General features: G+C 49.1%; 1 protein-coding gene across 1 annotated transcript; it reads right to left on the reverse strand.

The window, feature by feature from the left end:
* Window positions 1-457: 457 nt before the first annotated feature.
* LOC114033413 (lysine-specific demethylase 2B-like) lies at window positions 458-20,432 on the reverse strand. Its single transcript, XM_027848928.1, has 4 exons — window positions 20,345-20,432; window positions 16,650-16,803; window positions 6,884-6,999; window positions 458-521 (listed from the first exon to the last, which is right to left on the reverse strand). Exons 1-4 carry the CDS (start codon window positions 20,426-20,428, stop codon window positions 510-512), a joined length of 366 nt encoding a protein of 121 aa, XP_027704729.1. The 5' UTR covers window positions 20,429-20,432; the 3' UTR covers window positions 458-509.
* Window positions 20,433-21,575: the final 1,143 nt, after the last annotated feature.

Consider the following 21,575-nt stretch of genomic DNA (forward strand, 5'->3'; position numbering starts at 1 on the left):
CCCAATAAAATGGAAGCTCCCTGAGGATAGGGGCTGGTTCATCTTTATGTTTGTATCTCCAGTACCTAGGACAGCGCCTGGCTGCTTACTGAAATTCATTCTATTGCCTCTCCTCCGGGCCTGATGCCTCCCTAATTCTGCATAACAAGACTGCTCAATTCCCTCCACTCCTTTTTATAATAATACTCTGGGTCAACATGCCATTGGCCAGGTACCAGCACACCCAAGTGTCTTTCTAGATTAAAAAAAAAAAAAGAAAAACAACAAAAAAAATCAAAAACTTGGTCATGGATCAGGAGGGAAGGAAAGATCAATCATCCTCTCAGTTGCTGAACCTCGAGGGAAATCAATCGGGTGAAAACAGATGCTAACGAAGGAACTCAAAAAATAATAATAATAATGATGATGAGAATTTTTTTTTTCCAAGAGAGCACTGCAGAAAACAAAATTTGCGAAAGAATTGACTTACAAACAGGGAGTCGCCTTCCACCCTTCGCCTTCAAAAGGTTTCAGCCACATGCCTGGGGATATTAAAGACAGCATTGCTCAACATTACTTGGTGACAGTTTCCAGAGCCTCACCAAATTTCCATGTTACTCATGTTCATCGACTGTGAATAACAAGGCAGTCAGCCTCAAGCATGCAGTGCTCCCGATCTCTCAAGTTTTTTAAGGTTCCAATTGAGTTCCTTCCCATTGACCTCGTTGCTAACCCTGACCTTTACTAGAGAAGCCCAAAGCCACACTGGAGGTGAGTGAGCCGAGGCGTTACGAGGTACAGCAGGGGGCCTGGGAAGTCCCATAAACCGGCTGATACTTCCCTGAGCATTCAAGTGTCAGGTGGTGGAAAAGCCCCAAGTATCTGAAGAGGTTGGGGTATTTATTTCAATTGATCTTGTTTTGGAGAAAGGGAGGGGGGGGTTGTCTGTTTGGTTTTCTCCTGGAAAAAAAAAAAAAGGGAGTTTCAACTGGAATGAAATCATTTCCATGTCTACAAAGATGGCAAGAAGGTTTCCATTTAAAGATTGCTAGATTTGGAATTGGGTGACCTGAGTTCAAATCCTGGCTCTGACACTAACCTGTGCTTTTGGGCACAAGGAAGGCCGCATAATAGAGTGGAAACTCTACTGACTCTAGAGTATCTGGACCTGGGTTCATTCACATTGTGGCTTTGTCACTTCCTACCTCTCAGACAAGTCATTCCACATCTTGCACTATTTCCTTATCAGTAACATGAAAGGTTTCCCATAGATGACCTCTTAGGTCCATTCTAGACCTGATCCTGCATCATTCTCTGAGCCACAGTTTCCCACCTGTTGGACTAAACACAAGATGAAGTTCCCTTCCAGTTCTAAAACTATGATCCTGAGTTAGTTATTTCACCTCCCTGGGCCTCAGTTTCCTGATATGCAAAAAGACGGCATTGTACTAAGATGACCTCTACAATCCTGTCCAGCTCTAAATCAGCACATAGCACAGTGCCTGGCACGTAGTAAAGGCTTAATAAGTGTTTGTTGAATGACTTCTGACTGACTAAATGGCTCATTATAAGTCATCTACCTCCTCAGGCCTCAGTTTCCTCATCTGCAAAATGAAGGGGTCAAAGCAGATGGCTTCCAAGGTCCCTTCTAGTTCTAACCCTCTGATTCTAAGCCTTCAAACCTCCCTGCATTCCATTTTCCTCATCTGTAACACGAGGGGATTAGAGGTGATGGATTCTAAGGTCCCTTCCAGCTCTAAATTGCAGATTCTATGATCCCAGAAGGGCAGCTAAATGGTGCAGTGGATAGAATGCCCAGCCTGGAGTCAAGAAGACTCATCTTCCTGAGTTCAAATCTAGCCTCAGACACTTACTAGCTGGGTGACCCTGGGCAAGTCACTTCACCCTGTTTGCCTCAGTTTCCTCATCTGTCAAATGAGCTGGAGAAGAAAATGGCAAACCACTTCAGTATCTTGGCCAAATGGGGTCATGGAGAATCTGATACAACTGAAAATGACTGAACAATAAAATGATCCCATAGTCCTTCATTGAAGGGGGCACTGGGCAGATTATGACAACTCATATGCATTCTATTTTAGAGACACCAGAGCGAAGGGAGAAAAAAGATAATTCTAAGAGAGAGATCTAGGCATTAAATGATCACAAGGATGCTTTCAGGTACCGTGATACGCTGAAGACATTGCATAGGACGATGACATGGCTTCAGACCTTTCTTTCAAGCATCCCACAGTCAGCCCATGGCTACTCCCAGGCACGGCAGGCTCCGTGGAATGCTTAGCCCTTGCGGAGCCACCACAATTTCTACCTGCTTCAGGTCAAGCCACGTTAAGTCTTCACGGGGTGGGGGAGGGAGGAAAGAAACAAAGACATTACTCCATTCCAAACCGGCTTAGGAGGAGAAAGGAGAAAATTGATCCACTGATGATGAAACTCTGAAGATTCCAGGGAATGTAAGCAGTAGGCAGCTTTCCATCTGGAAGTGACTACCTTATTTCCATCGGTTTCTTGCAACAGGTTCAAACAAATATGCCCAGCTGGGCAGTACTCAAAGGATGGGGATTTCTCCATTCCTTGGCAAGCCCAGGAGGGCGGACTGAGGGGCCCAGTGCTGGCTGCTGAGAAAACCTCTTTTGTTCCCCTGGCTGAGTCAGTGGGGGCCAAGCAAGCTTAGTCAAGGGGCCAGCCAGTTCCCTACTTTCAGTCCCATGGGACTGAAAAGTCAGAAAAATGTTATTTCACCCCCTTTCCCTTTTACAAAATGAGGAAAGAAAACCACAAGGTTTCAATAATGAGTGTTTACCTGTTACCCCCATTAGCAGGTGTTTCTAATCCAAGACATGTTTTTTTATTACTGCCGAAAAACTATTTTTAAATGGCCATAACCTTCTTTAGAAATCTCCCAGGGATAAGAAAAATTAAGCCAGAGTGGGCGTGACAAGGAAACTCGGTATTTTATCTGACTCTGAGAGCCTGTTAGTTTCTCTCCCCAGCATCTTTTGCCTTGCTTTGGCCCCCAAGACACATCGGGTTTGTAGCCAAACCCCTCCAAAGACCAGAAATTGAAGAGGATTTGACAGCCTGCCAATGTGAGGCAGCCTGCACTGATAGCACTGGCAGGGGTGGAGGCAGGTAGAAAAGTCCCGTCCAGGGACAATGACTTTGCTCAGGCATCCCTCAGGGACCGCTCTTTTTCATCCTGCCGTAGGTTTACCATTCCAAAGGAGTTTTAAGGTAAAAATTCCTTTCCACCTCATTTCATGGTTGGGGGGGATCTGGATTACAGATAAAATGATGGGTGTAAAAAGTAATGATTAGAAGCAACTCTTCTACCTGCCTCTTCCACACCTTCTGGAAGACGTGACCTTGGGCAAGTAACCTCCATTTCCCCACCAGTAAAAGGAGGGAGTTGGAACTAGAACACAGGTGCACAGATTTAGAGCAGGAAGGGACCTCCCAAGTCCAGCTAGTTCAATCACCCCATTACACAGATGAAGAAATTGAGGTCTGAAGGCGGGATCTGCCCACAGTCATATGGGCAAAGTGACAGAGGAGGGGATTTTAGGCCCAGGTCCTCCCTCTAAGGTCCCTTCCTACGAAAACGCATTTACCAAGGACAAGAAGCCAGACTCCTCAGGGTCACCCCGACCCACCCCAGAGAAGAAATGGCTTCCCTAAAGGTTTAAAAAGCCTTTAAAATTCCCAGATAAACTTACAGGTTTGTGAAATGCCAGGAAGACCATAGGCATGGTGGGCTTTATCCCTTGGCTATTGGTTGTAAACAAAACTGACCATTTCTTACAGGGAATTTAAGGAGCATCTGGGCCTTAATCCTGGACAGAACTTGGCCTAATGGAAAGATATTTGTTCGTTTGTCATTAGGGGAGCAGGAGTAGCTGGAGGGAGTCTGGGCGTCCAGACATATGATTTCATCATTTTCTAGCACTTCCAATGTGGAAACCCCCTCCACTGGTACAGATAGGCAACCCCTTTGCAACTTTAAAGAGAGAATTATCTGGCACAAGGGTGTAGTGCCTGGACTTGCCTGAGATAGGTCAGAATCAGGTCTTGAACCCAGGCCTCCCAGGCCCTCTGTCCATTACATCAGCTCTGGCTGCACAGAGCTAGGGGAAGCTCTGTGACAGTGAATGGCTCTTACCCCCTTCTCCTGGGTTCCAGCATCCCCTCCTGCTATGGGGGCCCTGGGTCAGGACAAGTGGGGAGGGAAGGAACAGTCCTGATTCACACAGTTCATGGCACTTCAGGCCTTGAAAAGCTCTTTGCGGGGGAAGGGGAGGGAAAAACCCAGAAAGAGAAATCTGCGGGGCAGTATTTTCCCTTTAAAAGCATCTGGAGGGGGGCAGCTAGGTGGCACAGTGGATAGAGCTCTGGCCTTGGGGTCAGGAGGACCTAAGTTCAAATCCAGCCTCAAACACATAACACTTACTAGCTGTGTGACCCTGGACAAGTCACTTAATCCTAATTGTCTCACTAAAAAAAAAAAAAAGAAAAAAAAAGGAAAAGTATCTGAAAAGACACCACAGTTCGTGGAGGCCTATGGCAATTACAAGAGACAAATAGTCAAATCTGAAGGTTCCCCTAATTATTACATGCATCTGACTAGGACCCCATTGTGGGGGAGTGGAACGGCTTCCGGCCTACTAGGCAGCAGTGACCTGGGTTCAAATCTTGACTGTAACGTTAGCTGTGTGACCTTGGCCAAGTTGTTTAAACTCTCTGTGCCTCAGTGTCCCCATCTGAAAAATGAAGGGGGTTGAAATCGATGACTTCTAAGGTTCCTTCCAGACCTAAATCTAGTATCCTCCCATGGGGAAGGCCAGTGTATCCGTCCCTCCACCCTGACCCCTCCGACATACGCCACAGGAAACGTATAACACTGGGCCAGATAGCTGTACTTTCTCGGGACCCCCACTGGCCGAGAAGGCAAATCCAGAGGCTTGAAAATGAGGACTCCACATACCTAGAAGCAGCTAGGTGGGCCTGGCCTGGAGGCAGGAAGATCTGAATTCAAATCCAGCCTTCAGTACTTGCTAGCAAATCACTTAACCTGTCTGCTTCAGTTTTCTCAACTGGAAAATGGGGATCATAATAGCACCTACCTCCCAACAGTCTGTCTCAGTGTCAGGAATAGAGGGAAGGAGAGAGTAAAGGTTTTAAATAGTGAACATCTCAGGGGCAGGAAAGCGCCCCCCTACACACATAATATCCCCATCCTGGAACCCCCTGAGTGCTAGTTTTCTTCAGCTGAGAAGTAAACGACAGGCAGCTAGGTAGCATCACAGTACTGGAAACACTGGGCCTAGAGTAAGGAAGACCTGAATTCAAATCTCGCCTCAGATATTTCCTAGCTAGGTGACCCTGGGCAAGTCACTTAACCTGTTTCCTCATAACCGTAATTCCAGAGGACTAATGACAAAACATGCTATCTACCTCCTAATGAGAGATTCAGAGGACAAACTGGGGATATGTAGATAGATAGATAGATAGATAGATAGATAGATAGATAAAATAAATAGAAAGATAAAATTACCTAGACAGAGAGAGAGATAGAGGTAGATATAGATAAAACAGATAAAGATAGGTATACCTATAGCTATAAATATACATATTTATATGTTTATATATATATGCACATATTTACATATTTTTCTTTTAGATATGGCAAATGTAGAAATTTGTTTTGCTCAAATATACATGTTTGTAACAGGGGTTTTAGCCTTTCTCAATTGTGGGGGTAGAGGAGAGGTAGTTAAGGGGAAGAGGGATGAAAGGGAGAGAGGGCAAAATTTTGCTGATTGAAAAACATAAAATTTAATTTAAAAAAATAGAGGTAAAGGAAAGACTGAGTTAGGTGGTGTAGTGGATAGAGTACTGGACCTGAAGTCAGGAAGACTCATATCCTTGAGTTCAAATCTGGCCTCAGACATTTACTAACTGGGTGACCCTGGACAAGTCACTTCACCCTGTTTACCTCAGTTTCCTCATCTGCAAAATGAGCTGGAGAAGAAAATGGCAAAGCACTTCAGTATCTTTGCCAAGAAAACCCCAAATGGGGTCACCGAGAGTGGACACAACTGAAATGACTGAACAACAAAAAAAAGAGAAGTTGATACTACTTTTTGCCAAGCTCATCAACTGATGGGGTGCTAGACCCTCAGGCCGACGGAGATGGGCAGCCACAGAGACAAAGCTCAGGCAATTTCAGGTGTGCCGATCACCACCTGTGTTACCTTTGGGCAAGTCATTCACACTTGGTCTAAAGCCTTCTGCTGGGATGACTGACTGAGAAACGTTGTCACTCGGTTAAAGTATCAGACTAAAATGGCACAGGGAGAGGGTTGGACGAGATGGCCCCTAAGGACCATCTCAGCTGAAAAATCTATGCATTCTAAGAAAGAAAGCCTCACATTCCAGGACTGGGGGTCCAGACAGCTGGGTTCCCCTGCTGATATTGACATTTCCTAGAAAAACGCAAAGCAGCAGTAAAAAAAGCCAAAAGGACTAGTCTGTGCCTCAGTTTCCCTAGGGGGTTCGTTTAACGACTGAGAAGCAGGGAGGCCCAGGTTGCCCTGTTTCCTCTGGGTCACTTCCTTATTGACAAGGGGGATTTTGCTGCCTAGATGAACAGAAACTCTGGAGGAGGAAGGAGCTGACTGGGCCTGAGCTCAAGTGGACATCCCCCGGCTGTCTGGCAGCCAGCGTTAAGAGACAGGGATGGGGAGTTTGGTCAGGACAACAGAGGGCACCTGGAGGTGACTCCTCCTACACAGCTGACCCCAGGAACCTAATCCATTCCCTTCTGAGTGTATGGAGCGAGAGCCCGAGGCCCTGCCCGAGGAAGAAAGAGAGAAAGAGGGCTCCTTACCCGCGTCCTGTCCTCTATCTCATGGATGCGTAGCTGCATGGGCACATTAAAGCTATGCAGGATGTTTCCGCCAAACACCAGGGAGTCTACGGGCGTGTAGACAGCATGGATCCAGCCTAAAGAAGGAGACGGGGAGCACAGTGAGCTCACACAAATTTAGAACAGGAAGGGGAGGGGTCTCCAAGGCCTCCTAGGAAAACCCTCTCATTTCCCAGAGGAGGGAACTGAGGCTCAGAGAGTTTAAACCCAGGGCCACACAGCAAGGGAGCAGCAGAATTAAGATTTGAACCTAGGGCTTCCTGACCCCACCTCTAGGCCCCTACCCACTAAAGCAGCTATTCTCAACCTTTTTGTTCTCAAGACCCCTCCCACCCAATCCCAGGTCTGGAGTCAGGAAGACTTATCTTCCCAAATTCAAATCCAGCCTCAAACACTTAATAGCTGTGTGACCCTGAGCAGATCACTTAACTCTGTTTGCCTCAGTTTCCTCAACTATAAAATGAGTTGGAGAAGGAAATGGCAAAACCACCCCAGTATCTTTGCCAAGAAAATCCCAAGTAGGGTCATGAAGAGTCAGACACAACTGAAAAGCAACTGTAAACACACACTCCCAAAGAGACTGTGTTTAAGTGGGTCACATTCATCAGTGTGCCGGAGCCAGTCCAAGAGAGACGAATGTTAAATGTTCAGTGTGGGCATTTATACCTTGGAGGTCAGCAAACGCTAAAAATCAGGGTTTAATATACGGTTCTGCTGATTGTTTAGACTTAAGAAAATGATGGGAAAAACGATAAGAATGGAAATTAAATTTAAAAGTGTGTTGGGAACACATTTTTCCCCCCAGAGAGGCAGTTGTTAAACATTACCAGCACGGATCTAGCTATCTATCAAGATTCAACATATCAGAAATTAAAACATCCTGATATCGTTACAAAAATAATTTTAACTTGACAGGCCACCCTCTGAAAGGGTCCCCGCACGTCCAGGGGCCCACACAGCACGTTTTGAACCACTCCGCCAGAGCAAACAGGAGGCTCCCTTTGATGCCCCCTGGTTGGCATGGAGATGTTCAGGTGAAGCAAAGAAAGACCGGCTGAAGCAGGCGGAGAGACAGGGAAAGACAAAGAGGTAACAAGAAAGGGGATGGAGATAGAAATGGGAGGGGGGAGGGATGGAGAGGGGAAGGGGGAAGGGGGGAAAGGGTGGGGGGAGGGTAGGGATGGAGAAGGGAAAGGGGAGGAGGAGTAGGGGAAAGAGGAGAGGGGAAGAAGGGGAGGGGGGACAGGAGGGGGAAGGAAGGGAATGGGGAAAGAGAAGGGGGAGGGGAAGAGGGGGGAGGAAGGGGAAAGAAGAGGGGGAGGGGAGGGATGGAGGGGAAGGAAGGTGAGGGGGAAAGGGGGGGAGGGATGGAGGGGAAAGGGGGGAGGAAGGGGAAGGGGAAAGAAGGGGGAGGGGAGGGGGAAAAGAAGGGGAAAGGGAGGGGAAGGGGGAGGGGAGGAAGGGGTGGAGGGAGGGATGGAAGGGGGAATGAGGCAGGAGGGGGAAGGAGTAGGGAGGGGGGAGGGAGAAGGATGGAGGGAGGAGAGTAGAAGGGGGAGAGAGAGGGAGAGGAAGAGGGGGAGAGAGGGAAAGGGAAAGAGAAGGGAGAGAAAGGAGAGTAGGAAAGAGGGAGAGAGATGATCCAGACATTGTCTCTGGGAGTTAGAGAGAAAATCTACATGGGCACGCGCACACACACACACACACACACACACACACACACACACACACACACACACCCCCGCCTTTAGGTACTGCCTCCGTTCCACACCACAGCTGCTTTTCCTCAGTCCCAAGTCCCACTCAAAGTCACTCAGGCAGAGTTAGCTCCCCAAAAGCCACAGCCAGTTGGCAGGCCCCGGACCGTCCCCTGCCCCCTCAGCCTAAATGACAAGCAGTTTTCTCATATGCAAAGAGCCCAGGGAGGGCCCCAGAACCAGGGGAACACAGAGGGGAGATGGTGATCTGTCTGACATTCTTGGAAAATGGGAGCAGAGTTTCCTAAATGCACGGTATCCAACGGCATAGCATCTGTCAAACGCTTTGCAAACCACCAAGTGCTCTACAGATGCAAGGCACCATTACTGTCTAGATGCACACCCAGCAGCGGCAGCAGCAGCCCTATAGGCCAAGTACATTCAAGATGATAACAATAACAATTACTGACATTGACATAGCGCTCTGAAGTTTGCAAACCGCTTTACAGACCCTGCCTCATGGGAGCCCCGGTTGACCCCATGGAGGTATGTGCTTCGAGTATTATTGCCCCCCTTTTGCAGATGTGGAAAGTGAGGCTCATAAAGGTGAACTACCTTTGCCACAGACCTAGCTCCAGGAGGCAGGATTTGAACCCAGGTCCTGGACACCACATTTACTCCACTTGCCTCTAAATATCTACCTTATCGGCCTCAGACACTTGACACTTACTAGCCTGTGTGACCCTGGGCAAGTCACTTAACCCAGATTGCCTCACCAAAAAAATAAAAAAAAATTGAAAAAGGGCAATAAATAAATAAATATCTGCCTTGCCTTTAAGATCTGCTTTTCATCTCCTTTCCAAGAGCTAAATCCTAGTCTGTTTTCTCAGTAACTACGGTTTTTGTTTCTCCCAAGGGGACTGGAAGCCTGAGTTATTATTAGCAGCACTGTTATTACCATCCTCAGCATCACTGCTTTTAAACAGTGTTTCCTGATGTTCTCGTCCCCGGCCACTGAGTCCCACTCGCTGGACAGTGGGGGTACCAAGCCAGGGAACAAGAATTCCTGGGTTCTCTTTCCAGCTCTGACTTACACGAGATGACTGCACCAACCAGGGAGAAGAAAGGGTCCCTGCGGGCTCAGCCGACTTGGCCAAGCCACCAGAGGACTCGGGGTCCAGGGTCCAGGGGCCCCAGCTCTACCAGCTCACTCTACAATGCTGGGCAATTAACTTCACCCTCTCTGGGCCTCAGTTGCCCCTCTCCCCACCTGTAAAATGGGGATAATGACCCCCATGCAAACACACAACTGTGTGAGGAAAAATGGGCTCCTCAGTGAATGAGGGACAGGATGTGTGATTCACTGGTATGAGGACTTCCAGGTGAGGGAGCTCTGTCTATCGGTGCAGCTCAGCACCTTCCCTGCCTCGCGCAATTGGACCTGCTCGGGATCACACAGCCAGAACATGTCCCACGTGAGACTCGAACCCAGGGTCTCCTGACTCCTGTTCCTACCCAGCAACTCCAAGCTGCCTCTGAGAGGGAAAGGGATCTAATTATTCAGAAGAACAGGGCATTTACAGAGCTTGGCTCCCCTGGAGAGTTGAGAAAATACACTTCCCTACCCTCTCTGGAGAGGCAATCACAATAATCATCATCATAATAACTAGTATTCATGCAGTACCTACTATGTGCTAAGTGCTTTCCAAATATCAGTTCCTTTGATCCTCACAACCACCCCAAGAGATAGGTGCTGTTATTACCCCCATTTTACAGATGAGGCAGAAAGAGGTGGCATAACTTGGTCAGGGTCACACACCTACTAAGTGCCTGAGGCTGGATTTGAACTTGGGTCTTCCTGACTCCAGACCCAGCTCTCCGTGCACTATGGCGCCCCCTAGCTAGTTTCTTTACTGGAAGTTCCTAACACTGATGAAATCACTGGTCTGGGCAAAAATCAAAAAACCAAGAAGTGAAACAGACAGGGAGGGGGAGGGGTCCTAGGGTCACAGACCTCAAGCAGAAAGGTTCCTCAGTGGCCATCTCATAACAGCATGGCCCATACTTGACAGATGAGGAAACTGAGGCAAGAAAGCAGAAGTTACTTGTTCAAGGTCTCAGATTTGAGATTCAAACCCTGGTCTTTTGGCCTCTGCAGTGTTTTTCACTGTATCACACTCAAAAGTGGAAAGATGGAGGGAGGGAGAGAAGAAGGGAGGAGGGAGGGAGGGAGGGAGGAAGGAAGGAGAGAAAGAAAGAAAAAAGGAAGGGAGGGAAGTGAGGGAGGGAGAGAGGAAGGGAGGGAGGAGGGAGAGAGAGAGGAAGGAAGGGAGGGAGACAGAGAGGAAGGAAGGAAGGCAGGGAGGGAGAGAGAAAGGAAGGAAGGAAGGAAGGAAGGAAGGAAGGAAGGAAGGAAGGAAGGAAGGAAGGAAGGAAGGAAGGAAGGAAGGAAAGAAGGAAGGAAGGGAGGGAGAGAGAAAGGAAGAGAGGGAGGGAGGGAGAAAGGAAGGAAGGAAGGAAAGAAGGAAGGGAGGGAGGGAGGGAGAGAGGAAGGAAGGAAGGAAGGAAGGGAGGAAGGAAGGGAGGGAGGGAGAGAGAAAGGAAGAGAGGGAGGGAGGGAGAGAGAAAGGAAGAGAGGGAGGGAGAGAAAAAGGAAGAGAGCGAGGGAGGGAGAGAGAAAGGAAGGAAGGAAAGAAGGAAGGAAGGGAGGGAGGGAGGGAGAGAGAAAGGAAGAGAGGGAGGGATGAGAGGGAAGGAATAATGCTGAAGAAGCCCCTTCGCTGCCTCGATCTCACATCCTGGCTTTCCTCCTCTCTCCCCCCCACAAGCCCCAGCCTACAGAGCCCGGAGTAGCCTGCCCAGCTCCACGGAGGTTCCCGAGCTGGGTTCCAATCCCTGAACCTGCCCTCCCCCAGCCCCTACCATCTGCTCCAATGTCTAAATGTTGTTATCACTGGGATGAAGTCCATAAGGTGACGTGAATAACACTGAAGGTTCCCTGAGCCATTCACAAAAAGCCTTCCCCTGCCCCAGCATCTCATTACAGCAGGAGTGCCAGGGAACAGGTGTTCTAACACCGGCAGGCTGGTTACCGAATTCAGGAGGCTGGCACATGTCTCCAGCTTCCGGATTGGGGCCATCACACATCTGGGAGCCAGAACCCCACGGCACCCTGAGGCAAACCCAGCCAGGGAAAAGAGGCTGGGGGGAGGGGGGATCCATCGCTACCACCTGGCCCCCTAGAGCCAAGGCAGTGGGGGAAAAAAGGGTCAGGACAGAGGTGGGGTCACCTTCCTCACACTGAAAAGGGAAGCAGAAAATGGAGCAGGGAAGAAACTGCGTGGCTGAGCCCCCTGGAGGCAGGATCATGATCCAGTGGAAAGGACAATGGCCAGGGAGTCAGAGGGGCTGAGTTCTAATCCACACTCTGATGCTTACTACCGGCGTGACCTTGGGCGAGTCACCTCCCTGGGCTTCAGTGTGCTCATCTGTAAAATGAGGGAGTTGAACTAGGAAGTCTCTGAAGCGCTTTCTAGGTCGAGACTCAAGGTCTTACAGTCTTCAGGCAACAGATTATTGGCCCATTTTACAGATGTGAAAACTGAGGTTCAAACCGTGAAAGGAACTGACTTGGTGCCTGGCACAAATAAATGCTTTCCGACTGGACAGATTAATGAACAGACAGACTGGGCGGTCACAGAGGCAGACAGCGACTGCGCCAAAGCCAGAACCCAGGCCTCCTGGGCCAAGCAGTTGGCACCCAGGAAGAGCTCGGTGATCAAGAACAGGGAGCACTTTTTCTTGTAAGAGATAAAATCACTGTAATATATTCAACCTCACGCGCCCACATCTCTAAGAGATGAGGAGGGCTGGGCTTCATTCACTCCATTTTCTAAATGGAGACCCAGAGGGCCAGGGTGGTGAACCTCCCCCGACCTCCAGAGGGCACATGCCAACAATCTCAGGGTCCAGATCTACGTCCATGGCAGGGACAGACACTGGGCAGGATGCCAAGAGGATCGTTACAGGTCTCCCCGGGTCTCCAAGGCGCTCCCTTGCTACTGAGAAGCAAATTCGGACCCTTTTCCGTCTCCCCTTATCTGCAGCCTTTCCATGGCATGATAAATCAACAATTCCTTGGGTCTCTACCCATCTGGCATCTGACCTGCTGCAAAACTCAAGCCAGTTTGCCCTGGTCCTGGCTTTCTCTGGCAGAGAAGCCTGCCTCTCTGTGTTCCTTCTGCAACATCGCTTCTAACCCGGACATTGCTTATCACCCAGATACAGCTGCCCCCAGCCTCCGTACCTGTACCTTGACCCAAAGCAAGGGGGGTTGGGGGAAGCGTGCCCACTCTGACTAATGACCAGAAAGAGGAAGTGCCAATATTTGTTCTAACTCAGGAAAAGTGATGAGGATCGAAGCTTGTCCAGGCTACACAATCACAGAATATTGGAAGAAGCCTGAAATCAGAAAACATCAGAGCAGGGAAGGTGCTTAGAACATGGAGCGTTAGAAAATGGAGCTTAGAACATGGAGTGTCAGAACATGGGAGGGGCCTTAAAACAGACTGCCAGGGCTGGGGGAGGGTTATTAGAACAGGGAATGTCAGAGCTGGGGAGGGGCATTAGAACAGCGTCAGAGCGGGGAGGGGCCTGAGAACAGGGAATATCAGAGCTGGGAGGGTTCTTGGAACACAGAATGTCAGGGAGGAGAGGGTTCTTAGAATACAGAATTTCAGGGATGGGAGGGGCCTAAGAACAGAGAATGTTAGAGCTGGGAGGGTCCTTAGAACAGAATATCAGAGTTAGGAAGGACTTTAGAACATGGAATGTCAGAGCAGGGAGGTCCCTTAGAACATTAGAGCTAGGAAGAACCTTAGAGATCATTTAATCCAGCTTCCCCTGTGTTACAAGAGGACTCTAGAAGACAGAGAAGATGCCATTTGCCCAAGAACATTTAACAACCCATGGCAGGGCCATGCCTAAAAGCGGGCTTTCTGAGAATCCCCAGGAACTGCCCTTTCACAGACATCTAGTTTCAGATACTCGGAGAATATCAGTCCCAGAAGGACCTTTACAATCTACCACCAGGGGACAACAGATGGTTTAAACTCCCCCGCTGAGAGGCACCTTCTTTATGACTTGGGCCCTGCCCCCAGAAGTCCCTCCTCATCCCCTCAATAACCTTCAAAGAACAGCCAGGCCTCTGGACCAAGCCGGGTCACCACTCATCACTACTCCTCAAAGCGGTGACAGAGAGTAAGACTTTACTTCTACACCACATAACACAATGCTGTCCACATTCCCTGAAGGTCAGCCTCAGCCCCAGGCACCAATCTGAGCATCTAAATGCCCCCCACCCACAGCTCAGACAAGCTGACCCACAGCCAGCCTTGGGACTGTTGGAAACCTAACCCTCTACCCCTTGAGCAACAGTCTCAGAATTGGAAAGGACCTTTGGAAGTCACCATCCCAACCTTCTTCTCTATGCAGAAATCTCCTCAACATCATCCGGGAGGTTATCCGACCTCCCTCTGCTTAAATACCTCTAATGATGGGGGTCTCACTACCAACATTGCAAGCCCATTCCAAGTAGAGCTACCGGACGGCACTAAATGAGAAGACTTCTCGATACTGAACTGAATTTTGCCCGGACAGAACTTCAAGGCCAGGCAGAGCAAGTCTATATATACACCCCTCTTCCGTGTGGTGGTCCTTGAGGTCCGAGTGGCACACCGGCTTCCAATCAGCTTTCAAACACAAACTATCTGAGGTCACACCTATGTAAACTATGGCGATCCTATAAAAATACTTATCCCAGCCCAATGGAGGCGTGCGGTGCGAATCTGAACAACGCAGCTGCTTCAGGGCCCATGATTCACACCAGGAGAGGGGAACCTGCGGCCTCGAGGCCACACTCGGCCCTCTAGGTCCTCGAGCGCCGCCCTCAGACTGAGTCCAGACTTCACAGAACAAACCCCCTTCATAAAAGGATTTGTTCTGTAAATCTTGGACTCAGTCAAGAGGCCGCACGTTCCCCACCCGATTCACCCAACAAGGACGTGGCTGTCCCATGTTTGGAACAGTGAGGTGCTGCCTGTGTGACTTTAAGAAAGTCCTCTCCTCTCCTCTAGGAGATGAAGAAAGGGTTAAGAATCCTAACTCTGAGACTTAACTGTGTGACCTTGGACCAGTCCCTGAACCCTGGATCCAGGGTCCAGCCCCCTCTGCTGTGGATTAGAGGATCTCTAAGCTCCCAAACCCTCTGACAGTCCCCACGGCTCTAAGCCCCTTCTTCTCGTCTCCCTTCGCTACGACCTTAGGACGTCCAGAGGCAGCCACCCCCCTCCTAGAATGGCGGCATCAGGACTAGGGACAGTGGGACGTTCCTTCTCCCAGGTAATCATTCACTAAGCCTGATAGAATCTGCCCCACAAACTCCTTATGTTTTGAGATAAAAAAATACAAGATCTATAGGGAAAAAAGAAATAGGAAGGCCTGAGGCCTGCCTCTCACACAGACCAAGACACAGGGCTGATCAGTAGTGTGGGAGGAAGCTTCCACACTGGGAGTCCCCCATATCAAGGCAATCTCAGCTCCAACATCCCCCCGCCCCGGTCTGACTTCTCTTAATTCTGCCTAAGGTCACATTAACAGCCACGACTGACTCATACGGCGCTCAGGTCTCATCACATGAATTACTTGTTAAGATGCGTCTTTCCCATCCTATATTTGTACAGCTGATAGGATTGGGTTTTTTTTTAACGTTTCTTATCACTGAGTTCCATCTGCTTCCCACTGTCCTTCCACAATCCCCTTTATCTTTGCTCCCAGACTGCCCCGGGAAAACTCGTGACACTCTCTGTCACGAGTTGTCAGTCTGGGGTCCCAATGACAGAGCGGCCCACCTTGCGGACCATAGCATCTTCACGGGCTCTGACCGAGTCAGGACCGTTAGGCCTAGCCTGGCCCATTCATCAGAGCAGAAATCGAGGGGTGGAAGGGACCAATCGTTCTAGTTGAAGAAAGGGAAACTGAGGGGCAGCTAGGTGGTGCAGTAGATAGAGCTCCAGCCTTGGAGTCAGGAGGACCTGAGTTCAAATCCAGGCCTCAGACACTTGACACTTACTAGCTGTGTGACCCTGGGCAAGTCACTTATCCCCAACTGCCTAACCAAAAAGCCCCCCAAAAAAGGTCATAAAGAAAGGGAGACTGAGGGAGACTGGAGAAGGGAAATGATATGCACAGAGTCACACGGGTGGTAAAGACGGGGTTTAAACCCTGGTCCTACTGTGCCCTCACTGCCTCCCAGCACCAAGAGTCAGACCAGGCTCCAGGAGCATCTGGAGAAGAGTAAAAGGGGCAGCTAGGTAGTGCAGTGGATAGAGCACCGACCCCGAAGTCAGGAGGACCTGAGTTCAAATCTGGCCTCAGACCAAACACTTGACACTAGCTGTGTGACCCTGGACAAGTCACTTAACCCCAATTGTCTTAAAAAAAAAGGAAGAAAAGAGTAAAAGGGAAATAGAACCCTCACCTCTGAAAAAAAAGACCCATGTCCAATAGAAAGCCCTCCTAGACAAAAGGGGGCCCCAAAGGCACGAGCAGTATATTAAGTGACGTTCATCCAGGACCCCCCAAGAAAGTAAGTCTGAGAAGCGGCACTATTTCTAAGAGACGCACCTCTCCAGCAAGTAACCGGCAGCCAGTGGGCCAAAAGGTTATTTCATTTTTCTTTCTTTTTCCTTTTTTTTTTTTTTTTTTTAAGGCAGTTGGGGTTAAGCGACTTGCCCAGGATCACACGGCTAGTAAATGTCAAGTGTCTGGTCTGGGCCAAGAGGTCATTCCATTTTTCTTCCTTTTTCCTTTTTTTTTTTTTTTAAGGCAGTTGGGGTTAAGTGACTTGCCCAGGATCACACTGCTAGCTAGTAAGTGTCAAGTGTCTGGTCTGCAAGAAGTCATTTCAAAGGAGGGAGCCGACCAGCACAGAGGCGTCAACCTCGGCTCCGAAGACGCCGCCCAGCACTTACCGGAGGGGATGAAGAACGTGTAGCCCTGGGTCAGCTCAATTCTTTGGCATTGGTCCACTCGGTCCCCCAGGAAGATGTCACTCTGCTTCCCCGACAGCACCCACTCTTCGTAGAGTTCCAAATTGTGCAAGGTGGGGGGGATCAGCCAGAAGATCTGAGAAAGGAAACCAAATCCCTCACAGCCATGCCCGGCCACATTCCGGGCGTGGACGGGCGTGGAGATTTGGGTGGAGGAGACAGGGATCTGCTTGGAAAGGAGGGACCCAAGCTAGGTGGCTGCCTGTAGTAGGTGGTTGTGCAAAAAACCTGGGTTCAAATCCCACCTCAGCACCAACTCTCCAAGTCTCTTTACTTCTAATCTCGGTTTCCCCAGATGTAAAATGAAGCCCTCTATGATCCTATGACCTATGTATGACACTCCATGAATTCTCCCATGGGACCTCGAAAGGGCCATAGCAGCTGGCACTGATGGTGCAGCAGATAGAGCACTGGGCCTGAAGTCAGGAAGACCCGAGTTCAAATCTAGCCTATGACAATTTCTAAAGGTGTGAACCTGGGCAAGGCACTGTCTGCCTCAGTTTCCTCATCTGTAAAACGGGGATAATAATACCACCTACCTCTCAGGCTTATTGTGAAGATCAATTGATATAATATTTGTAAGTGCTTGGCACACAGAAGGCACTTAATAAATGCTTATTTCCTTTCTCCCAACTCTACATCTATAATCCTTAATAGAAGGGACTATTTGCTTTTGCCTTTGTATCCCTTGCACAGTGGCAGGCACATAGTAGATGATTAAAGATGATTGTTGGGGCAGCTAGGTGGTGCAGTGGATAGAGCACCGGCCCTGGAGTCAGGAGGTTCTGAGTTCAAATCTGGTCTCCAACCAGACACTTGACACTAGCTGTGTGACCCTAGGCAAGTCACTTAACCCTAGTTGCCTCACCAAAGAAAAAAAAAAGATTGTTTTGGTGATGTCATCTGAGCCTGGAAATTACCCCAGGTAGTAAAGGCCTTGGATTTTATTATCACCATTTTATAGATGCAGAACCTGAAGCTTGGAGTGGTTAAATGCTTAAACCAATAATTAGGATTCCATGGCAGAATTGGAACTCAGGGCTCACCTGCTTCCAACTCCAGACCTGCAGCAAACTGCCTCTCTAATCAACTGGGGCTCCTGCAGGTCTGAAATCCCAGGGTTCCCCTCTTCTGGATTCTGCCCCAAGATGAAGGGGCTCCCCTACGATCCAATCCCCACTGGTCCGTCAGTGTTAAGTGGGGGGGGCACTCTGCCAAGCAGGGGCGGGGCCAGGAGATTTCAGAAGATACAGAAATTAAAAATAAAATAAAACAAATCCCCACCTTCTATCTGCTCAGTAGGAGGAAAAACATCTGGAAGAGAGATTGTAGCAAGACTGTGTGCAAAACACACACACACACACACACACACACACACTCTCTCCTCTTCTCTCCTCTCCCTCTCCTCTCCCTCTCTCTCTCTCTCCTCTTCTCTCTCTCTCCTCTCCCTCTCTTTCTCTCTCTCCCCTTCTCTCTCTCTCTGTCTCTCTCTCACAAAGACAGACAACACCTAGCCCCATGTCCATTAGGCCATGGGACCCAGAAGCCAAAGCAAACCTATAAAGATACGTCCACCCCATTTAAAAAACAGACAGAAGGTGCCTTAGAATCCAATCCAACCCCTTCATTTTGTAAATGAAGACACAGTGCTCAGAAGTAAAATGACTCACCCAAGGTCACACATACCCCAAGCAGGTCATAACTCAAACCCAGATCTCCTGAATATAAATTTGGAGTGTTTTCCCTTAACCTCTGACCCCGGGACAACAATAATAAGAATATAGAGAGTGCTTTAAACTTTAGTAATGCTCTGAGCCTCAATTTCCTCATCCACAAAATGGGGATGAGAGTAGCATTTGCTTCACAGGGTTATTTTGTCTTCTTCAATAGAGCATAAGCAATGTGAGGGCAGGAAATGTTTCTTTTTTTGTCTTTGTATCCCCCATTCATTAGCAAAATGCTTCTCAATGTTTGTTGACTGACTGATTGAAGGCTCAAATGTGATACCATGTATAAAGCACTTTTTGAACCTTAAAGCTCTATTAATTTTCTGATGATGATGATGATGTGATAATGAAAAACTAGTATTTATATAGCACTTTAAGGTCTGTAAAATGCTTCACAATTATTATTTCACTTAATCCTCACAACAACCATGAGAAGGCAGATGCTATTATTATTATTATTATCCCCATTTTATAGATGAGGAAACTGAGGCAGACAGGGGATGAGTGACTTGCCCAGGGTCATACTATCTAAGGATTTGAACTAGGGTTTTTCTAAATGCAGGCCCAGCATGAATCGAGGGTTCAAAGAGCTCCCAGTCCAATGGTCTATTACTTGGGCCAAGTAGGCACCTCTTTACCATTATTATTATTTATCATAATTTTCATCTCCTTTGAGCCTGGACAACTAGAGGTAGCTGGATGGCAAGCAGGTAGAGTGCTGGGCCTGGAGTCAGAAAGATCTGAGTTCAAATCTAACCTGAGATCCTTCTTATCTATTGTGACCCTAGGCAAGTCACTTAACCTGCCTGTCTCAGTTTCCCCAACTGTAAACTAGGAATAATAATTGCACCTACCACCCAGGATTCCTGGTGAGGATCAGATGAGATAACAATTATAATGCGCTTTGCAAATTTGGAAGCATCATACAAATGCTAGTTATTATTAACCCCATTTTACAGATGAGCAATCAGAGCCTTGGCAAAGTCAAGGGGCTTACCCAGGGTCACTTAGCTAGTATCACTGGTAGGATCTGGGACCAGCATTCTATGACCACCCTCAAGCTGCCTCTGGAAACATTCTGTTCACGTCCCTCTTTCCTGTGTAAAGTCTGGCTCCGCAAGGGTGCTGTCTGAACGTTATGACAAATGCCCCACAAAGTTTAGGGGTCCCTGTCCTGGGGTTCACAGCAGAGCCAGAAGCAGTCTCAGAAGAAGCCTAGAGTCCCCGGATGACAAAACAGGACTAGAGAGATGAGGTGACTTACCCAAGGTCACACAAGTATCAAACGGCAACATTTGAACTCAGGTCGTCAGACCCAAAAGCCTTTAGTACTGTATGAACTCTGAGCTGTGGTTCCTGATTGAATTCCCCAGACCCAGATCCTCTGGTCTCTACCCAACAGCCCCAAGGACTGGGTCAAAGCAGAAGGATACCTTCCAATCCTGAGGGTAGGGCAGGGGTGTGGGGGGCTCCTGCAGGGTTGAGAAATGATCTATCACCTGGGTGGAGGAGGGGAAAAGAGGATCATAGGACTAAGAGCCAGAAGGGCCTGGAGAAATCATCTCATTCAAGCCCTTAATTTTTACAGATGAGGAAACTGAGGCCCAGATAGATGAAGCATCTTGTCCAAGGTCACAGATTTAGAAGTGGAAGGCCCCCTACAAACCATCTAGTCCAACCCCTTCATTTTACAGGTGACGAAACTGAGGCCCCAACAAAAGGAGAAAGTGACCTGACCAAGGTGACATGACATGGGCAGGCAATGACTGTGACGGAGCCAGGATTGCAACCCAGGTCTATAAGCTCTAAACCTAGTGTCCTTTCAACTCCACCCCCGCTCTGGATACAGGTATGAGAGGGGACTCTGGCATAAGTCAAGGAGGCACTCACCTTCTTGCCCCGGAAGACGTGGTACCAGACAGATGTACCTCCAAAATCGATATGGAAGTCCGTGAAACAACCTTTGACGCTCATCAGACAGTATCTGCAGGCACCCAAGGGGGAGAAAGAAACAGAACCCTGAGAGCCTGTTTCATGGGGGGCTACATCATACCCCAAAGGTACCTCCCTCACCTGAGACATAGGGGAATTTTGGAGGGCAAATAAACATCCAGATACTATGGGTGATCCCCTTACGAGAAGGCCCTGGGTTTGGTGACCATGGCCAGACTGTGACTACCTGCCCCTTCTGGCAGGGGGAGAGTGTCTTCCATGGACTGGTACCAAACCACAGGCTATTTCATGTGTCATTACCTCCCCACCTCCTGTCTCCACTCCCAGCTCCGGCCAGGGCCCACCTGCAGTTACAGGTGCTAGCCTGACCTTTTTCCTCAGCTGGGCCCTGGCTGGGCTTAGTCAGCTGCCTACTTGACCTCTGCATCCCTAACACCCAATGACCCCCTCCTTCATCCATTTATCCATCTACCACCTCCTGAATACCCACAGTGAACCAAGGAAGAGACAAGGTACCCAAGCTGGCTTCCCTGCCCTCAAGAAGCTCCCAGTCTCCACTGGGGAGGTAGACAGGCTGAAAGCCGAGTGACAGTACAAGAGGGGTCACTGGGCAGTCCTTGGTGAGGGGTAAGGAGGGCGATGAGGGCTGGGGGCTGGAGGGGTCACAAAAGGGTCCTCAGAGGAACTGGCAGGAATAAGCATAAAATGACTGGGTAGAGAGAGACCCAAAGCATGGGATGTGGAGACAGAACAGCGGCAGCCCTCGACTTCATGGATGAAGACAGTGGAGCCCACACAGATAATAAAGTGACTTGGCTATGGTCACATGGGAAGCGGGAGGACCAGCCGGGACTCCAAAGCTGGTCCTTTCCTCCTCTGCTACCCCTGCCTCAACGCTACCCCAGCAAAGCCTTCTAGGAGCGACAACTGGTCCCTGCTCCCCCTTTTCCCTGCTCATACCACAACTGCAAAGTGGGAAAAGAAAGGGCTGCCCACCTGGAGAGCACGCCCCCTCCTTCCTGGTCTGCCCTCCTAGGTGGTGGGCGAGGGTGAAAAGGAAGAGGGGCAACCCTGGAAAAGCAGCAGCTGAGAGCTCCGTGGATGGAGCCCAGGCTCCAGACCCTCCGGGTCCCCTCCCCAAATGAGGCACCATCTAGAACGATGCCTC

The sequence above is a fragment of the Vombatus ursinus genome, unplaced genomic scaffold, assembly GCF_900497805.2.
Source record: "Vombatus ursinus unplaced genomic scaffold, bare-nosed wombat genome assembly UNPS02006970.1, whole genome shotgun sequence".
Taxonomy (NCBI): Eukaryota; Metazoa; Chordata; class Mammalia; order Diprotodontia; family Vombatidae; genus Vombatus; species Vombatus ursinus.